The 21,558-nt window shown below is 42.3% G+C and overlaps 1 protein-coding gene across 7 annotated transcripts in view; it reads left to right on the top strand.

The window, feature by feature from the left end:
• The first annotated feature begins 9,236 nt into the window (after positions 1–9,236).
• PTPRQ (protein tyrosine phosphatase receptor type Q) overlaps positions 9,237–21,558 on the top strand; it is a 294,193-nt gene continuing 281,871 nt past the window's right edge. For 6 of the 7 annotated variants that reach the window (XM_033952701.1, XM_033952702.1, XM_033952703.1 and 3 more), the window contains exons 1-5: positions 9,237–9,568; positions 10,729–10,866; positions 14,342–14,486; positions 18,737–18,991; positions 20,154–20,371. In XM_033952701.1, the coding sequence (XP_033808592.1) occupies positions 9,521–9,568; positions 10,729–10,866; positions 14,342–14,486; positions 18,737–18,991; positions 20,154–20,371 (804 nt within the window). In that variant the 5' untranslated portion in view covers positions 9,237–9,520. Of the gene's footprint in view, positions 9,569–10,728; positions 10,867–14,341; positions 14,487–18,736; positions 18,992–20,153; positions 20,372–21,558 lie in introns of those variants that run through there. The other variant, XM_033952706.1, reaches the window with a different exon arrangement.

Genomic DNA, 21,558 nt, shown 5'->3' with positions numbered 1-21,558 from the left:
ATACAATTACCGCATAAGAAAGAGGAGATGTGATAGGTAAGTACCTACAAATTATCACCCAAATTTCAGACCAGAACATGTACACAATAGGACAGTGATAAAACATGTGAGCAAATGTGCCAACCTCCAAAGTGCACGACCAACATTTGTTAGTGTGTTTCACATCTATTAAGGAGAGCTTATGTGGGGTCCAATAGGCCCTGTGCAAAAAGAAGAAAGACTGCTGTATCATGGACGAGGATTTGAGGGAGCGTCTCAGAGAACTCCAAATCATTTTCCAAGTAGGGAGATCAAAAGTGATGAGAGCAGAGTCTTCCCACGTCGACTGGAGAGATGAGCAAGCCGTAAACTTATGATCACGGAGAATATGATACCACGATGATGCTTCTTTCTTAGCTCCACAGAACTTGGAACACCATAGCAATATAGATGGAGAAGATGACGATAATGGATGGAGTTTTAAAGAGAGCGATAAGCAGTGATGAAGTTGTAGCCATTGAAAATGATAAGTAGCAGGGAGATGAAAAGTAGTAGTAAGGCAGGAGAATGACATCAAGGTAGAATCCACCATCACTTGAGCAAAGGACCAGATGCCCCGTTTGATCCAGGACTTCCACTCAATATGTTGACCTTGGATTTTAACTAGAGGGTTATTCCATACAGAAGATAGAGAAGTCGAATTCCATACCAGATCTGCACATTTATCAACAGCCCGTAATGCAGTTCCCGTAGAGGCCAAAATGAAATTGTCATCTATGATGTGATTTGGAGCCATGAAAGAAACGTGTTTTAAGCACTGTGTAGAGTGTAGACTAGATTCAAGGAAAAGCCAAGGCGGGGGTGACTCAGGTGTAGGTGTTGCTAACCATCTGGACCCTTGGCGAGCAAGAAAAGCTAGATGGTACTCATATAAACTCGGGAAATTCACACCCCCATTCTCCTTAGAAGCCTTGAGTTTCTTCAGTGCTATACGAGGAGGTTTACGCTGCCACAAAAAACCAACCAGGATGGATTCTATTTTGGCATAAATTTTAGAGTCCAAAAGAAAAGGCATCATAGAGAGAATATAGTTGAGTTTAGGAGTCAAAATCATCTTGATGGTATCAAGGCGACCCCACCATGAGAGCTTGAGTGGTGACCATCGTTCTGTCAAGGAGGTAGCAATCTGCAACAGCAGGTCAGAATTAAATTTCCGGGTATCCTCGAGGGAAGGACCAAATAAGATCCCCAAATATCTCATTTTCTGGGATGCCGGTTGTAATTGAAGACTTCTGAATGAATCATGGTCAACCAAGTCATTTAGTGGCAGAATCTCAGTCTTGGAGATATTAAGTTTATATCCAGATATTCGTGAGTATTTTTCCAATAGCAGGAACAGATACGGTAAAGATGCAGGATCAACATAGAGCAGTACATCATCTGCATAAGCGGACAGTTTCACATGGAAGTCACCGATATTGAATCCTTGAATAGAAGATGCAGATCTGATGGCAATGAGAAGTGGTTCAAGCGCGATGTTGAATAGAAGCGGGGATAAAGGGCATCCTTGCCTGGTTCCCCGAGTAGGACGAAATGAAGTAGAAGACAGGTCATTGATACGCAAGGTGATGGTTGGGCACGTGTACAAGACTTGTACCATGTTAATAAATGCAGTCGGAAACCCAAACCATTTCAAGGCAGCAAATACAAAAGGCCACTCAATGCGATCAAAAGCCTTTTCGGCATCTAGCGCAACCGCCATGAGAGGCTTAGAAGAAAGTTGAGCTTGGTGAATAATATGAGCAAACAGTCTAGTGTTGTCTGAGGAGAGACGGCCACACATAAATCCAGTTTGATCAGGGTGAATGATCGTATGAAGAACAGATTGCAATCTCATAGCCAGAATTTTGGCAAATATCTTCGCATCGGTGTTAATCAAAGATAAGGGACGATAATTGGAGACCCGCAGTGGATTCTTGTCTTGTTTTAACAAAACAATGATGGTTGCTTCAGTAAACGTGCCTTCCACTCGCCCAGAATCAATCAGATGAAGAAATAACTGCAATAGTATGGGAGAAAGCAGATCCTGAAAAGCAAGATAGAATTCAGTGGTGAAACCATCAGGGCCGGGAGCCTTCTTTTTCGCCATGGAAGATAGAGCTTCAGAAATCTGAGATTGAGTCAACGGAGCAGAGAGGAAATCAGATTGACCCTCCAGGAGAGTGTTGTGAGGCAAGACGTCCAAAAAAGGGCCAATAGCCGAGATATCTGGAGACTCTGATGAGTAAAGAGTGGTGTAGAAACTTTGAAACTGAGCACAGATATCCGTGTTGTCAAGCCACATCTTGCCAGCGTCATCTTGAATAGCCGGAATCAGAGTTTTTTCTGATTTAATCTTAACATATTCAGCTAGTTGATGACCACACTTATTAATATTTGCATAGTAATAAGCGGATTTCATGAACACGTCTCTAGCAGCTGAGGAACTGAGTAGCAAATTGTATTCAAATCGTAAATCACGCAGAGATTGTAGGCGTGTTTGGTCGTTAGGACAAGATTTATGAAGGTCCTCTGCCGCACGCAATTTCTGCAAAAGAGTAGTTTCACGTTCCAGGAGAGACTTTTTCTTTTTTGCTGAGTGGGAGATTATCAACCCCCTAATATAGGCTTTGAAGCAATCCCAAGTAGTAGTCCAACACGTATCATCAGGCAAATTGAAGTCAAAAAATTCTTTGATGGCACCACGCATAGAGGAAACAAAATTCTCATCCGAGAGTAAACAAGAGTTAAAGCGCCAAGCTCTCTTAGGTATGCAAGCTCCAATATCAACAAAAGATAAAAAGATGGGAGCATGATCAGACACAGAAATTTCTCCAATGGTGGCTGAGTCAACCTTAGACATAAGGTTAAAACTAATCAAGAAAAAGTCTATGCGTGAATATGATGCGTGTGGTGCTGAGAAGAAAGTGTAGTCTAATTCTCCAGAATGTAAAGTTCTCCATGGGTCACCAAGCTTCAGGTGTTCCAGCAGTTCTTGAAGTTTGAACCAAGACCTCGATTTGCGATAAGGGACCGTCGATCTCCTGTCTAGAAGAGGATTCAAAATCAAATTAAAGTCACCACCCAATATATAATGTGAACCACAGGAGGAAGAGATCATATCAGCAATATCATCAAAGAATGCAGGGTGATCCACATTGGGTGCATATATGTTAACAATGCTGATTGGTAACTTATTAATATTCACATGGGCAACCAACCATCTGCCATCCATGTCAGTGATATGTGAGGTGATTGATAGGTCGGCACGTTTACGTAGAAGGGTAACCACCCCTCCCTTCTTGTGCACTGCAGCTGAGAATAACGCAGGGAAAAACCCCTTTAAGGACAACTTAGGGGATTCTTGCATAGATAAATGAGTCTCTTGAAGCAAAACAATATCTGGAGCATGGCTTTCAATATACTTCAGAATCTTGACTCTCTTCACTGGGTTATTAAGGCCCTTAACATTGAGGGATAGACAGCTTATAGGCATGTGATGATTGGTAATAAGACACTGCATGTATAGTATGAAAAGCAATAATAACATGAGAGCAAGTACATAAAGTTGTAGCATTAGAAGCATAAACCTGTGATAATAAAACAATAAGCAAAGTACAGACTGCATCAGTGTAAGGAGCTAGCAAACAAGCTAGCATAACCTGTGGGTAAGTGAGAGGCACATAGAGACCAGCGAACTGACTGCAACGGAGGCAGAACAAGAACAATCAGAACAAACATCATCAACAGTTATATAGAGGAAAACCTGTCTGAAACAGCAGCCATCAGAGTGAAACATTAAGTAAGAGCCATATGAAAAGGTAGACATGATCACAGTCAGATTTTATCAATAGAGGAAGGCTGAATAGATTCCAGGAACTCCGCCAGAACAACAGGATCAGAATAGTCAGTGGTTTTATTGTTGTAAGTTACTCTCATGCGAGCTGGAAATAAGATACCAAATTTTGCACCAATATCTTTTAATTTAGGTCTATACGCAAGGAATTGTTTGCGTCTTTTGGCAGACTCTTTCGCTAAATCAGGTACAAAAAGCAACTTGGATCCTTCAAATGTAATCGGACCATGAAGTTTGGCATGTTGCATGATGAGCATGGTCTGGCTGTGGCGCAGCATGGTCACAACGATCGGTCTGGGGAATTTGGTGAGTTGGTGGCGCTGATGTGGCACGCGAAACGCGCTATCTATTTCTAGCTTTGTAGAATCTTGCAGTTTAAGGATTTGTGGCAATAATGCACCCAGGAACTCAGCGATGTCACAGGCTTCTCTACCCTCAGCAAGACCGAGGAGACGGAAACCGTTCCGCCGGGCCTTGTTATCTGCATCTTCAAGGGCCCTCTCTAGCACGGTAACACGTGCCGCTTGGCGTCTCAGCAATTTGAGTGATTCATCCGTCGCAGCCGCCTTTGTTTCCAACGTGTCAATGCGGGTAAGCGCTTTTGCAAATTCACCGTTTAGATTGCTGAGGTCCTCTTTTATTTCAGCAATATCTTGCTTTGTGTCTGTGAGGAGATCGCGTATGCCGCGGAGCTCGGCTAAGATGGCGGCCGAATCGTCCTCCGACTTACTAGCGCTTTGTTTCTGGGGAGATGTGGGCTCAGCATTCTTCCGCTTGCTAGGTTTGGTGGCTGCCATATTCGGGCAGCAGTGAGTGCAAAAATAAAATAAAAGCAAAAAAGAAAAGACGATGTTTAATCGAGGCACAAGCACGAGGTCTCCGGAGCCAAAACGCTAGGCTGCCATACGTGCACGCGCTCACTAGCGCCCCCCCAACTATGTTCTTTTATAACTGCAATCCTTATTCAGTATCCACAAAGCAATATTTCTGGAAGCATCATCTCCGGGGCATTTAAATCCCTTTTCTGCAAATTTCCTTAAACATACACAGAGCAAATAACAGGAGGAAAATCCGGACACTTCTTGGACTATTTCTCTATCTTGAACTAGCTTCCCAGCCGTCATCTCCATCTCTTTATTCCCACCTCTCCGTGATTCTCGCTACCCTCTCACTTCCCATCCTCCCTCACACTGCTAATCTTTCCCCTTACCCATCCTGGCCCTCTCTCTTCCCATCTTGACCCCTCTCCCAGACTGTCATCTGTTTCTTGCACATTCATACTACTTTCCCCATCCCCTCCCCTTCCAGCCTACTATCAATCTCTCTCCTCTTTCTCATGCCCCATCTCTGGCACAGGTAAATCGAACAATGGGTTGGGTTTTTTTTTTTTGTTCTCTCAGGATTTCCGCAGCTGGCATTGTGCTTGTTGCAGATTTCCGGATCTTGCTGCGTCTTTGTCAGGTAGAAATTGACGTTTCAATCAGTAAAGTGACATAACACAAAGGATTGTTAAAAAAAAAATTAAAAATATATTTCTGTGTAGGAAAGGGGCAAAATGCGGACCTCACAGACCTCGCGGATCTTAACTTTTGCCCTGAGCTCCGTGCCACTTTTAGTCTCAGCATAGGGAGGAAGAAGCATTAGGGTCCATCAGAGCTCCTTTAGCTGAAGTGTTAATAAAAGACTGTCGGCACAGATCCGTGGGGTCAGAAACGTCAACAGATTCAGCGGTGGAATGAGGGGCTAAAACACGGATCTGCACACATGAAATCTAAAACCTCAGCTGTCACTAAATGAAGATCTTTAAGGACCTGCAGTTGAGATCTACAAGGTCTGTATTTTACCCCTTCCCTTCTGTGTATCATTTTGGTTATGAAATGATATAAAGCAATATGGCTAATATTACTGATGGGTTCATGCCCTTTTAAAATGACAGCCCATCCCTCTGTCCTAAACTGGATCGGATGGACATGTGTGTTTTGTGAGGAACCAGTCACAAGAAAAAGGCGAGGAGGATGCCAGTTCAACCAATGAGAAATCCTTTATTCATACGTATGTGCTTTTTTGCAAGGAACCAAAATACAGAAACCCTTTCAAGGAAATGGATAGCCTTAACAATCCAGAGACGATTTGGGGCATCTACAGCCCTTCAATAAACTCAAAGTTGGACCCTAAAAAACGAAAGCAGGGATAGTATTTCTGAGCCACGTGGCACACTGTCAGGTTAGGGATCCAAAGCCCTTCCCAGACCCCCACGTCCTGTCCTTGAAGAGCTCTCACTACTTTCTCCTGCTTGGTCCTCCCTCTGGGCTGTCTCTTGCCTCCTCCTCCTCCACAGGACAAGTGTCCCAGGGCCTGAAATCGAATTGAGGAGAGACTCCTGCCTGCTGCAGTCTCCATGGAGACCTCCTCTCAGCCCAACAAAAGCACTGGCCAGAACAAGGTGGGGGGGGGGGGGTGTGGAGGGGTGGGCAGGAAGAAAGAAGGGAGGGAGGGGGAGAAAGGCGACGGGGGAAGAGGGAGAGGAAGAGGGATAGAGAGAACCAGAAGAGAAGAGAGCTATGTAGAAGTAATAGCAGGGACAGTGAGGGTGGGAGGCAGGGGGAAGGGGGCTAGGAATTGGAAGAGGAAGGATCCCACCAACACCCCCCTCGCTCCTGAGCCAGCTGCCTACGATCAGGGGGGGAAGGAGCGCTAAATTTGAAGAGGGAGCGGACGAGGTGCTGCAGTTGCCCCACGGGGGAAGAAAGAAATGGTTGGTAAGGGTCGGGGCAAGGGGAAGGGAGGGAGGGGAGCCCTGGGGCAGCTCTGCAACCGGGAGAGAGAGAGCTAACAGCAGCTGCAGCGAGATCCCCAGAGGGAGGTCGGAGAGCAGGTGCAGGGGAGACCCTTGAGCAAGGTGGGAAAGGGGTGAGGGACTCGCCGGGAGTGGCCGGGAATAGAGTGGCATGATCCAAGACCAGGGTGTAGAATTGAAATACTAGGGTGTGCGTGTTTGTAAACCCAGTACCCGCTTTTAATATAAGATTAGAGGGGCTTCTGAGATCCAGAGCTTAAGACTTTTTCTACAAGATCTTAAGACTTTTCTTCAATGGAAAAGTTACACTGATAACAGCAAGTTTTCAAAGCAATGAAACCAGGAAAGAAAAAAAAAAAAAAATCTGAGAAATTATATTTAACAAAGCTAGTGCAGGATTTATGCTTAATTTTTTACCCCCCCCCCCCAAAAAAAAAAACCAACAACAAAAAAAAAAAAACCCAGACAAACCCTTGTTTTGCTTTGCCTTTACAAGGAGCCACTGAAAAGTTCTCAGCCCAACCAAGAAGAGAATGATGTGGAGCCCTGAAACTTACACGTTATTCCACTTTTCTCGATAGTTTTCATTTCAACGATATGAAATGGAATGAACGTGGAACGTGGAATAACGTGTAAGTTTCATGGCTCCACGTCATTCTCTGCTTGGTTGGGCTGAGAACTTTTCTGCGGCCCCTGTACATCTCCATGCTCTTTCTGCTTTACGAGTCCATTTCACACATATATTTTCATGGAACTGCCTTGTTATTTATTTTACCAGGTCATGTAGCATCTAGTGAAAAACAGAATTATAAAAGTATGCTTGTTATCATTAATTTCTCATTTGCATACAGTATATAGTCATAAAGGAATGAAAAAGTATGCAATGTATATATATATATATATTTTGCCTACTTTTATATAGGCAATGTATATATATATATATTTATTTATTTTTTATTGAACAAAATACATTGTGACTGCCCTCCATAAGTCATACTCTCTTCCAGTGCCAACTCTAGCCTCCTATTTTGGAAGTGCCCGCACTTTGATTGACTTCTTTCCTTAAACCCTTCCCCTGGCACGATTCCCTCTGGCAGGAGGTGCGAGGTCCTTTATACCTGTGTCTGCTTCATCCTCTGCCAACTTCAGTCTGAAATGTGACTGCAGGGTGCCAGCGGGTCCTGAGTGTCCAGCCTTGATTACACTGAAAAATCCATGCCCGTGTTTCGGACCCATGTTGCATGCACAGTGTTATTCTAGGGTTGAATCTTTGATGACTGAATTGGATTTATTGCTTTATAAAACAAAAACAGTAATATTAACAAAATAATATCTCAGTGCAACCTACAATACAAAGCACAGGATTTAAAAATGACCAAAGTTAATTAAAGCTTTGCTGGAACAGCTAAGTTTTTTTAAAAGAGCTTTCGAATATGAAAATGAGACGAAAGCATTTTGTAATTCATCTGACCAAGAGTTCCAGAGTGCAGGACCCACGTGATAAAATGCCCTTTTCCATATTGTTGCAAGTTTAATAATATTCAGTCCAGCTAACTGAAGACAATTTCTTTGACGATGAATGCAGTGTTTGAGTTTCAAACTTGGAGCAGTAATTCAATCAGACTGAAAGTGGCATTTTGAAACAGGATACTAAAAGGTGTTCGCAGAAACACTCCTTGATTTTAAATGGTTACAAAACCAAAATATATTGAAATCTTCTTTCACCTTTGAAGCTACAGTTTCATCAGCTCATAAAGTTTCATATGGTAACTGTTGATTATATACACTCGATGGGCGCCCCACCTGTTACTCGTCAAACACTGCATATCCGGCGTGATTGCGTGTATAGCTTCAGCGATGCGTTCCTGCAGATCATCCATAGTTGCGGGTCGTGGAGGTACGTACCCCCAAAGAAAAAAGTCACAAACGGTAATGTCCGGTGATCTCGGGGGCCACTTGAGGAACACCTGGTCATTTTGTCGCGTTGCGTTGTCTGAAGGTTGTAACTTCTGCACTAATTGCAGCTTATAAGGGTGAAAGTGCAAGCGATTGTGCAAGATCTTGCTAACCGTGCTTTTTGAGACTTGTATTTGCTGTCATCTTATTTACAAACATATTCCAATAAGTTTTGATTTTGTAACCATTTAAAATCAAGGCGTGTTTTTGTGGGTACCCTAGACTTTCCCCCTGCTAAAGAGAGGGCGGAGAGAGGATATGTAATCTAGGGGAAAGAGTTGGAGAAAATAATGCCAAGGTAGGGGGTCTCACAGAGATAAAAACAAAAAATGTATAGGAAGCAACAGTAAAAATCACACAAAAAAATTCTGTATACTACTGTAAACTTTACCAGTGCTTGAAACTTGCAGTGTCTGTATTTGATATTGAGTGAGATTTCCATTGATAAAACGTGTCTGAGGTTGTTTTTTTTTTTCCTCCACTTTTTTTATTTTTTCATTTGTTTTGTGATCTGGTACAGTCTCTACAGCTTCCCCCTCCCCCTGCTCCACCTCTGGGTTCATTAAATCAGTGTGATGAATGGATATGTAGAAGGGCTGGAATGCTAGTCACAAAAGTATTAGACCAGTTCTACTGCTTGGGTGACGTTTATTCTTTTATTAATGTTGTACCGGTGTTATGCAGGACATCAATATAATCAGTTTGAATTACATTTCTCAGAGTGACAAGCACAAATCAGCGTTTTTTAAAGAGCAACGCAAAGCCGGAAAGACATGGAACTCCAATTGTTCTAAAGTTTAAACCTCTCTGTTTTCTGAACATCCAACATTCTGTTCCGGAGCCTATAATTTATAGAAGCAATTGACAGAGAAGGCGCAAAACTTTCTGTCTTCATGGACAAAGCAAATATTCTGCTGCTTATAATCAAATGTATCTTTCAGGTAAGAAAATTAAGCTGATTGTTTGAATCGTTCTATAATACAGTGTAGGTTAAAATAGCTGACTGTGTTTTAAGCTTGCTTGTAAGCTTCAGTTTTAATCATGTTAGCAGTAAGCAAGAATTTTGGGAAAATACTTGTGAACTCAAAAACATGCATTTAAATTCTTCTAGCAATACTGCATACATTAAAATGACAGGTATACTCATAGGAGGGTTGGGCTGAAAAGTTCTCAGCCCAACCAAGAAGAGAATGATGTAGAGCCATGAAACTTACAAGTTATTCCACACCTTTCTTAACACGTTTCATTTCAATGATATAAAGCGAAATAAAAAAAAGGTCAAGAAAAGTGTGGAATAACTTGTAAGTTTCATGGCTTTGCATCATTCTCTTCTTGGTTGGCCTGAGACCTTTTCAACAGTCCCTTGTATTGTGATGTCATAATGCCTCCTTCCACCAGTGCCTAAGAGCCAACCTCATCGGTGATGTCACAATGGCTTGGTTTCTCTATACTTGGGCCCATCTGCTAGATACATTTGCCTCATTGAAATGAAAAGTGTGGAATAACTTGTAAGTTTCACGGCTCTTCATCATTCTCTTCTTGGTTGGGCTGAGAACTTTTCAGTGGCCCCTCGCACTGTGATGTCATAATGCTTCATTTCACCTTTACCTAAAAGCCAACCTCATTGTTGATGTCACTATGACTTAGTTTCTCTCTACATGTGCCCATTTACTAGATGCATTTGCCTCACTGAAATGAAAAGCGTCAAGAAAAGTGTGGAATAACTTGGAAGTTTCATGGCTCCACATCATTTTCTTCATGGTTGGGCTGAGAACTTTTCAGTGGCCCCTTGTACAAGTATGTGAACAGCTTCTCTGGGATAAGTTTTAGCCCATTTACAGAAGTACGAATGTTTTTGTTTTGTTTTAAACTCATTCCCTTTCCTCCAGGCATTCCAAAATCTGAACATAAAAATAAATACAATCCCCAGGCACAGTATAGTGACCAGCAGCTGTTCTTTATCTCCTGTGAGGTCAGGGCAAAAAGTGATGGAGTTAAATTGCAGTAGGAAAGATTTAATTGAGATAGGAGGAGGAACTTTGGATTTGTCAAGTTTCCTGTGCCAGGGAGACAAAGGAATCTGTGTCATTTTGTCTTGCAGATTGTAAAGTGCTTAGACTGTGGGCAAGAGAAAGACCACAATGCAGCAGTTCTTGTCGAGTGGTTTGACTTTCCCAGAGGAGGATATCCAGAGTTTTATGTTGTGACATATCAACTCTTGGATGGTGCCCATCTAAAAGTAAATCTCATTTCTTTTTTTTTAAATTTTATTATTTTATAAACTACAACAGTGTAATACATTTGACTGAATACAGAAAAATATTACAGAGATTACACCATTTTATACAATTAGTATATAGAACCATAACTTTACCCACCCACCCTTCTATCAATTATTAATAATACAAGACATCTTTATTTATTACATTGATATGAAGAATTAATATCAATTTCTCAATTACCTCTCCCTCCCCCAAACCCCACACCTCGGATGTGTAAGGAAAAACTTAGAAGAAAAGTACATAAACCGTTAATGTGAAGCAGCAAATAAAGCCAATGGACTTCATACTTTGTTAAATGAAACACTGGACCCCAAACATTCTGCATTCATTCTCTCATATTTGTATGTATCGCATACATTTGTCCACCAAAATGTGTAGTTTAATCTATCATGGCTTTTCCAATTTTCTGTGATCAATTAAACAGCTATTCCAGTCAAAACCAGGAAATTTTTTTAAAGAATTCTGACTAACTAATATGCCCTCCTTTTACGAGGTGCTGCCCAAAAGTTGGGGAATTCAATGGTAAAAAAAAAAATTGCTTCCGAAACTCCTAGGGCTCCTTTTACTAAAGTGTGCTAGCGTTTTTAGCGCATGCTAACCACGTGCTAAATGAAAACTACTAATGCAAGCTCTAAGGAGGCATTAGCATTTAGTGCGTGTGGTATTGTAGTGCGCAGTAAAACCGCTAGTGTACCTTAGTAACAGGAGCACCTAGTTTCCACCGTCTCATTCGAAGAAGTCCCCTTGAGAATGTATACAGCGATCCCAGTGTTTTTTCCATGAATCCATGCATCTATGGAAGTCATCTTGGGTGAGTGCCTTGAGGACCTCCTGCGATTCTGCCTGGATCTCTTCAATCGTGTTAAAACGGCGCCCTATCAGTCGTAATTTTGGGGAATAGGAAAACAATCACAGGGGGCAAGGTCAGGTGAATAGGGAGGGTGCGTAAACACTGTAATGTTTCTGGAAGTCAGCAATTGTCGAACAATGTGTGAGTGGACACCATGTCATGGTGGAGCAACCAATTTTTGTTTTTCCACTTGTCTGGGCATTTGCGCCAAATGCTCTCGCTCAACCGCTTCAAAACCTCACAGTATGACTGTCCTACTATCTCACAAACATCGTGGATAGTTTGCCTACGATCTGCAAGGATAGTCTCATGAACTTTTGCTATGGTTTCCGGTGTTGTGCTTGTTGACGGTCTTCCGGAACGGTCATCGTCGTGGACAGATGTTCGTCCGTCCTTGAAGCGTTTGTACCAAAGAAAGGTTTTGCTTTGGCACATGGCATTATCTCCAAAGGCTTCCTGGAGCATACGATGGGTTTCTGCAGCAGTTTCTCTAAGTTTGAAACAAAATTTGATGCAAATTCTTTGCTCATAAAATCTGTCATATCGAAATCCGCCGAGTCACTAAAACAGCTGCACGCCTGTTGGCACACTGATTTACAAAGCATACTGCTAGACACCTCTAGCGGCTGTTCACATTCCCTGAACTTTTGGGTAGCCCCTCGTACAAAGCCGGGGTAGCGGCTGCCGTGTGGCAGACACTCTGATGCCCATTAAATCCCTATGGGCGTTGGAGCAATTACCAAAACAGCGGCCATTACTGCGGCTTTATAAAAGGAAGCCATGGTTCCTTATTCTTGCTGTGATTTTATAAGGTGTGCATACCTTTTATAAAATCACGCTTAGATGAATTATAAAGAAATTTATATTGGTACTGGATCCCGGTATGTGTCACTTTAGGAAAACAATATTGAAAAATCCTGCATTGTAACTGTGGCAAATTTAACCTGTACACTGTCTAAGTGTATCAAATTCGGATCAAACATCTACTGATAACCTTGTACTATAAGGATAACTTTGGCAAACTAACTGGTAAACTGTATATTATGTATACAATATTAGTATTAGATCCCTAGTATGTGTCAAGTTAGGATGAAAACGTGTATCGTAATTATGGCAAATCTAGTGCAAATCGTAACTTGTTAGCTATATATTATGTATGTTTAAGCTGTAACCCGTTCTGAGCTCTGGGGAAAACAGGATAGACAACGAATTAATTAAATAAATAATAATTTAGGCACACCCTTTTAGGCCAGCTAAAGCCAGGCCTAATGCCTGGGCCTAAGTTGTGTGTGGATTGGGCATATTTTATAACAATGCGCATAACTTTTAGGAATGCTCTTTTTACGCCACTGGTCATGCCCCCTTTTCAAATTCATGCCCTGCAACTGGCACATATTTTTTATAGAATCGCGCTTTCTGTGCTATGCATGTTAACTTTTAATTAGTCCCAATTAGCATCAATTAGGAGGTGTTGCTTGCCAATTATCTGTTCCGATTAGGCCAATTAATTACGTTGTGCGTGTACATTGGCCATGCGCACTGATGCACGTACACATCTTTAGCTTAGAGAATGACATGGGGACAAATTTTCCCCATCCCCATGGGATCTTTCTAACCCCTTCCTGTCCCTGCCTCCTTCCTGCAAGCTCTGTCCTCATCTGCACAAGCCTCAAAAACTTTAAAATCATAAGTAGCAACATTCTAGAGCTCAGACTGTGATATCATAATGCTTCATTCCACCAATGCCTAAGCTCCGTCCTCATCTGCACAAGCCTCAAACACTTTAAAATCAGAAGTAGTAACATTCTAGAGCTCAGATTATGATGTCATAATACCTCATTCTACCAATGCCTAAGCTCCGTCCTCATCTGCACAAGCCTCAAACACTTTAAAATCAGAAGTAGTAACATTCTAGAGCTCAGATTATGATGTCATAATACCTCATTCTACCAATGCCTAAGCTCCATCCTCATCTGCACAAGCCTCAAACACTTTAAAATCAGAAGTAGCAACATTCTAGAGCTCAGATTGTGATGTCATAATGCCTCATTCCACCAATGCCTAAGCTCCGTCCTCATCTGCACAAGCCTCAAACACTTTAAAATCTGAAGTGAGGTTTGTGTGGTTAAGGCAGAGCTTGCAGGAATGGGACAAGGACAGGGACAGAACTCGTGAGGACGGGGATATTGAGCTCCCATGGAGATGGGGACAAATTTGTCCCTGTGTCATTCTCTACTAGATTTCAAATTCAAAATTTGGGGGTAAATGCATGTATCGCAACTCCACCAAAAGTAAGACCCTGGAAATTGCTGAGATGTTGCCCCTGTAAAAGTTGGTGTGTCTATTACATGCTGCCATACGAGTTTAACCCTTTATTTGCATTGTTGCTCAGCAGCAACATGTATTTCTATGGCTCTTACGGGAGATCTGTATCTCTCGTTCAACGTCAAGTTACATAAAGCAGTCATTTTCATCATCTCCCAATTAAAGGGTTAAAAAAAAGGCCCTTTCCACATGCAAAAAAAGCTTTACATGCAGAAACATCTAAAAAAAAATAAATTATATATATTCTTTGTTAATAGAATTCAACAAACATTCCTGCTGCTAAACGAAAAACCCAGCATCCTGCAATATGGCTGGATAAATTGGAGGGAAATGGGGAATATGGAGTTACAATAGAATCAATGAAGAATGGGGAAATTTTAAGTGTAAAGTCCTTTCAGACATGTAAGTATTTTAGTATGTTTACAAATTTTAGTCATCTTTGTGACTGTTCTGTTGTAAATTGACAGCAAATATGAGAGTTCTCTTAGGCTGAAAATTAAGGGACAGTAGGAGATTCCCTCTAAAGCAGCGGTCTCAAACTCAAACCCTTTGCAGGGCCACATTTAGGATTTGTAGATACTTGGGGGCCTCAGAAAAAGTAGTAAATGTCTTATTAAAGAAATGATAACTTTGCATGAGGTAAAACTCGTTATAGTTTATAAATCTTTCCTTAATTGCTTCTGATTGTCCTCTCCACTCCACCTCACAATTGCGTACAGACGCAGGAAAGCGCTTCCGTGGGATTACAGCAGTGAGGTGGGCAACATTCCAGAACAATGGTATCATACTGAGGGCCTCAAAATAGTACCTGGCGGGCCGCATGTGGCCCCCGGGCCGTGGGTTTCAGACCACTGCTCTAAAGCAATGGAGGCCTAATTACAAAAAAAAAAAATAAAAAAAAAATAACAATGCCAGAAGCAGGATTATTCTAGGACAATGTAGCCAGGGGTCCAAGATGAGAGAAACATCAACGCAGAGAACCTAAAACGCCTGTCCTAAGAAGGACAATAACGTGAAAACCTGTAACGCTGCTGCGTGACGGTGCGCGAGAAACAAAAGTGAGCAGCAGCGTTACAGGCTTCCACGTTCTCATCCTTCTTAGGACAGATGTTTTAAGTTCTCCGCATTGATGTACCTCCACATCTTGGACCTCCTGACGAAGGAGTGCTTTCCGAAATATGGACCGTGCACTCGCCCAAGAGGACCGTTTGTTTGGAAAGCTACATTGAGGGCTCCATTTACTAAGCTGCGATAGCGTTTTTAGTGCATGCTTAGCAGGCGCAGAATTGCCCCGTGCGCTAGACGCTAACGGCAGCATTGAGCTGGCACTAGGTCTAGCCGGGTAGTGCAGGTTTAGCGCGCGCTAAAAATGTTATTGCAGCTTAGTAGAAGGAGCCCTGAATCTTTTTTTTTTTTTTTTAGATTCAAACAATTTTATTGATGCAAACATCATCAAATACAGCAAATACAACATCAAAGCACATCAATAATACATAATAAAAGACAAATTCCAATTTCAATTAACCCCCACTATATCTATATGTGTTTGAAACTTTACCATCCCTCTTCACTCCCACCCCTCCCCACCCTATAGTACTCTCTACCCAATGATAGTCTTTTCATTTAACTAAATAAAAGCCCAATAAAACTCTTATGCCTTGCGCATCGGCTCTGCAGCTTTTTTTTTTTTTTTTTTTCATTCTGTTGCTACAAGTCAGGCGTCACATGGTCAGGAATTCAGACGTCACATGGTTCTAATATACTGAGAGCTAAACAGCGGCCGAAGAAAGCAGATTAGCTGTTCTTAAGGCCGCATCACTTACAAACCAATAGAGACGCAGACGACAGAGCATGTAGTGGGAGGAGAGTCAAAAAGTCACACTAAGGTTGATTGGGACCCCCTCCCCCCCCTGGTCCCCAAGCTGTGCAATGAACAACCTTACTTTTAAAGATAAATACTTGTACAATAGTTATGTAATTTTGTTGTTGATCGCACTATAAAGTTTTAAAAAGCCATCCATGTTCTGGTTTAAATACTGAGCCTGAAAGGGTTGATGGAATCCGGAAAGGTATGAACTTTTTAGCTAATTGGTATGTTACGAAATAGGAAATTCCTGACCGTCCTTGAAGGCATTAATGTCCTATTGTAAACCCAAATACTGTTTCTTTTGAGAAGGAAAAGTAATTCTGAACCTTCTTTGAGAAGGCTTATGAGATTACTATGTTTGTGTGTGGCTCTGTGCGTCCGTGCTATTGGATGTAGAACTTGTCAGAGGAAAACGGTGATGGAATTAGAAGAATAAAATAAAAGCGTGGGATAAAACGTAGAGGATCTCTAATTAGAAAACGAAGGATGTAAATTAAAGAGCTAAGGCTGGTACTGGACAGACTTGCACGGTTTGTGTCCCATATGTGGTGATTTGGTGTAGGATGGGCTGGGGAGGGCATCAATGGAAACTCCACTAACTTGGAGCATGGGGATGTTACTGGCCAGACTTTATGGTAGATATCCTGCAAACAGGATGGTTGGATAGGCTGGAGTGAGCTTGGACGACAACTTCAGCATTTGGAACCTAGGACAATACCAGGTGGACTTTACAGCCTATGACCCAGAAATATCAAAGAAGAGACAAGTTAATTTAATCGTGTATTTTTAATGGGTATAACTAATGGGCAGACTGGATGGACCATTCAGGTCTTTATCTACTGTCATTTACTATGTTACTATGTATACACCACTTCGTAAAAGTCTTCACACCCTTGTATGCTGTTATATCCTGTGTGGTTGTGGGTTTTTTTTTGTTTTTTTTAATTAATTTCAGAAGTTTCTATCTTTATTGAAATACTAAATTGAATCCAAGAACAATTTCATCCAAATAACTTTTTGGGCAAGTTCCTGGAGGAAAAAGCCCATAGTCTGTTATTGAGACAGACAATGGAAGAACCCATTGCTTGGCCTGGGCTTGACAGCATGGAATGTTGCTGCTCTTTGGGATAGCAGAATCTTGTTACTCTTTGTGGTTCCGGAATGTTGCTTTTATTTGGGATTCCGAATTCTTGTTACTCTTTGTGGTTCTGGAATGTTGCTGCTATTTGGGATACTGGAATCTTGTTACTCTTTGGGGTTCCGGAATGTTGCTGCTATTTGGCATTCCAAATTCTTGTTACTCTTTGTGGTTCCGGAATGTTGCTTTTATTTGGGATTCCGAATTCTTGTTACTCTTTGTGGTTCTGGAATGTTGCTGCTATTTGGGATACTAGAATCTTGTTACTCTTTGGGGTTCCAGAATGTTGCTGCTATTTGGCATTCCAAATTCATGTTATTCTTTAGGGTTCTGCATGAAATGTTGCTGTTATTTGGGATACCGGAATCTTGTTACCGTTTGAGGTTCCGGAATGTTGCTGCTATTTGGGATTCCGAATTCTTGGTACTCTTTGGGGTTCTGCATGGAATGCTGCTACTATTTAGATTTCTGCCAGGTACTTGTGACCTGAATTGGAAGCAGGGACTGGGCTAGATGGACCAGTAGGTACCTCCAGAGGTGCAATTCCAGCGCCGTTTGTTTAGGAGCCGGTAGTTGCTTTAAATTTTGACTTAAGGTTGTGTTTCAAATGGCGTTTCCCTCTTAACTTAGGCGCCGGTAGGGCACCATTTATAGAATTTGCCCCCAAATAGCTGGTTTTGAGATAGGCACTAACCAGATATTTTCAGTGGCACTAACTGAGGAACCCTTTTACAAAGTCATGATAGCGATGATGCTGTGCTAAGTGCACCGAAACCCAAAAGAATTGAATGGGTTTCGGTGCATTGACTTACCCCAGCAGCATCGCTGCCACGGCTTTGTTAAAAGGGCCCTCAAGTGCTGTTGAAAATAAGTGGTTAGCCCTGAACAAGAGACTTACTGTATTTCCCCGCATATAAGCCGCCCCTATGCATAGGCCGCACCTATATATTGGCCGCAGAAAAGGGCGGCCTATGTTTAAAAAATGGAAGGTAAGCCGCCCCATGGTATTAGCCGCAGATAATCTTCCGGTACCTCCCCTGCCTTTTGTAATCTTTCCCCCCCACCATCCCCAGTACCTTTTCGGAGCCCCCTGGATGGCGAATCTCCAGCGTTGCAGGACAGCTAAGATCTCTTTGGCATCCGGCTTGCCCCGCACCGTCCACTGAATGGCCAATGTCAGCTCTCGCGAGACTCACGAGAATTGATGTCAGTCACTCAGCAAACAGTGCTGGGGCAGGTCAGATACCGACGAGATCACGGTTGCCCTGCACCACTGGAGATTCGTCGTCCGCTGTCCAGGGGACTCTGAAAAAGGTACCAGGGGTGGGAAGATGATTAAAATTTTTTATATAGGCTGCCCCATATAACTAGGCTGCGCCCCATACACGCGACCTATATATGGGGAAATACGGTAATCAGCCAGGAGCCAATTCTGGCTGGTTAAATTGCTTTGAATATTGACACAAATATGAATTAATACATTAATAATACCTCCCCTCGGCATCCACAACAGCCGTACAGGCATAAAACAATACAATGCAATAACACACAAATAACATTGCATTTATATCACCAGAAAATTCCTTAACTTCTCCTCATAATATGAATCTAATATTCTAATAAATTCTAATATTAATTTTTCATTAGATGGGATCACAGAAGAAAACATCAGAACAGTTATTACAAGCACAACGGTCTCTTTCAACTTGAGTCAGCTGGCTGAGGAGTTCTCTGTTTCGATTCTATTGCATAACTCTTCTCGGATTGTGCAGAATCGATCTTCTCTTCACGCATGGGAAAATCTGAAGCCTGGAACCTGGTACAGTTTTCAGTTTCAGTTTAAGCAGCTGCACCCTGAATTAATAAACATTTCTCAAAGGCTGGACATTGACGTTGAAACAGGTAATCACCCAATTTTGTAATCCGCTTAGAACCGCAAGGCACAGGCGGAATAGAAATCTCTAATGTAATGTAATGTAATGTAATCGGTCATTGTCGCTCCGAGGTCATCATAATTGTAATCATAAATCAATATCTTAACCGCAATTCCCTTTGAGTTCTATGCGGTTTTACAAAAGGTTAATTAAAAACACAAGACGGAATGAATAAAGAAAATTAAGAGCCCCAAACTTTTTACAAACAACTAGGTTTTCAGTTGTCTTCTAAAGTGAGAATAAGAAACTGAAGAAAATAATGGATTGGAAGTCCTCATCCCCCACTGTAGCCTGTTAAGAAAGCATGCGATCATGATACCTTTTGAGTTTGCAGCCTTTAACTGTTGGAAAAGTCTAAAAAGGCTTTAGAGCAGGGGTGGGCAACTCCGGTCCTCAAGGGCCCGAATCCAGTCGGGTTTTCAGGATTTCTCCAATGAGATCTATTTGCATGCACTGCTTTCAATGCATATTCATTGGGGAAATCCTGGAAACCCGACTGGATTCCGGCCCTCGAGGACCGGAGTTGCCCACCCCTGCTTTAGAGCTTCGAGAGTGTTTTTGAATGGAGAACCAAAATAGATTAGTCATACAGAGCGGGGCTTCACCCTCTACTACTCGATAATAGATGCAACCTAGTTTGAAATATAACCCGCGCCTCAACCGGCAACCAATGCAGTTCTTGGTAGCAGTGCAGGGGTTTTCAGGATTTCCCCAATGAATATGTATGAGATCTATTTGCATGTACTGCTTTCAATGCATATTCATTGGGGAAATCCTGAAAACCCGATTGGAATACGGCTCTCGAGGACCGGAGTTCCCTACCCCTGTAGTAGTGAGTAACGCGATCAAACCTTTATAAACCAAAAATAAGTCTAACAGCCGTGTTTTGAATGATTCTCAATTTGGAAAGATATTTCTTAATACCGGCTAAATAAACAATGTTGCAATAGTCCAAATGGTTAATTATTGCAGTATCTATTTCTTTTTAAAATTTGCACCCTGCCTAAAAATAAACTAAGTATGTTTCTATTGATGTAAACCGTTTAGTTTGAGTAAACGGTATAAAAAATGTTTTAAATAAATAGGCGTCTCGCACCCACGGACTATATTATTTACTTGTTTCCCTGCAGGTTCATGCTCTCCGGGATGGGTGGCCTTTAAGAATAGCTGTTACCAAATTAACAAACGGTGCAGTTCATGGAGTGATGCACAGGACCTCTGCGATTCATCTTATGGAGGGGCGCATCTTGTTAACATAAAGACTAAAGAGGAATATACTTTTATATCATCTTACCTAAGGACCAACAATGAAATAATCATGATATGGACTGGTCTGAATGACAGAGTGGTGAGTGCTCTTTATCTTTTGTGATAAGCGTGTATTATATAACACTAGTCTTTAAGCCCATTACATTAACGGGTGCTAGAATATATGTCTGTCTGTCTTTCTTTCTGTCTCTCTCCCTGCCCTTGTCTCTTTCTTCCTTTCTTTCTGTCTCTCTCCCTCCTGCTATCTGTCTGTCTTTCTTTCTGTCTGTCTCTCTCCTTGTCCCTCTTTGTCTGTCTGTCTTTCAGTCTCTCTTCATGCCCCTGTGTCTTTCTTCCTTTCTTTCTGTCTGTCTCACTCCCACTGTCTGTCTTTATGTCTCTCTCCGTGCTTCCTGTGCAGCAGCAGCTGCATTTCCCTCCCCCCCCACTTCCCTGTGCAGCAGCAGCATCCCCTCCCCCTCCACTTCCCTGTGCAACAGCAGCAGTGGTATTTCCCTCTCCACTTCCTTTTTTTTCTCTCCTCAATAGTTGTCTGTCCTTTTACCTGCCTCCTCCGTCTCCAGCTGTCCTTTACCATTGCTTCCCCCTCCCCAATTTTCCAATTAATACTCCGCAGCCATGGGACTTTCAGTTGGAGCTCAAGCATGATGGCGGCGTGAGCTGTGTGCTCCCACCTCCCCTACCAGATTATCGATCTCAGAATACTAGCTTTTGGTAGTTCTTGTTATCTCCGATTTGATAACTTCTCTCTCTCTGCTAAGATGACTACTAAAAAGGCAAAAGCAGATCCCATACCAGCTAGCAAACACCTTAAATTGGCACCGCCATCCCCGGAGAAATCCGGCTGTACTGAGGATCACGAGGCCGACGGCGACTTGATCTTGGACGAACTAAGAAGTTTAAAAAATATGATGAAATCGCACATCGATATCTTCAAAGATATGTGAGTTGAATTGGTGTCGATTCATGCACAGCTTGCTATGTCTCAACAACTTTTTGAACAAGTAACTCAGCGTCTGACTGCCGTTGAGAAGGATCTCCCTGCTGTTCGTGCCAACTCGGCGGCCATTCTAAAGCTCACTGCCGACGTCGAGGATATGGCGAACTGCAGCCGACGCTGTAATTTAAGAATACTCAGGATGCCTGAAGGGGCCGAAGGAAATGATACCCTGTCCTTCTTGCCATCGTGGCTCCCGAAGTTTCATGGGCTCGAGTTTGTTCCTTTGCTCGAGCTGGAGCGAGCGCACTGCTGTCCTTCAACCCCCT

The sequence above is a fragment of the Geotrypetes seraphini genome, chromosome 7, assembly GCF_902459505.1.
Source record: "Geotrypetes seraphini chromosome 7, aGeoSer1.1, whole genome shotgun sequence".
Lineage (NCBI taxonomy): Eukaryota > Metazoa > Chordata > Amphibia > Gymnophiona > Dermophiidae > Geotrypetes > Geotrypetes seraphini.
Note: the sequence above shows the minus strand (reverse complement) of the source record. Positions and strands in the feature narration are given on the sequence as shown.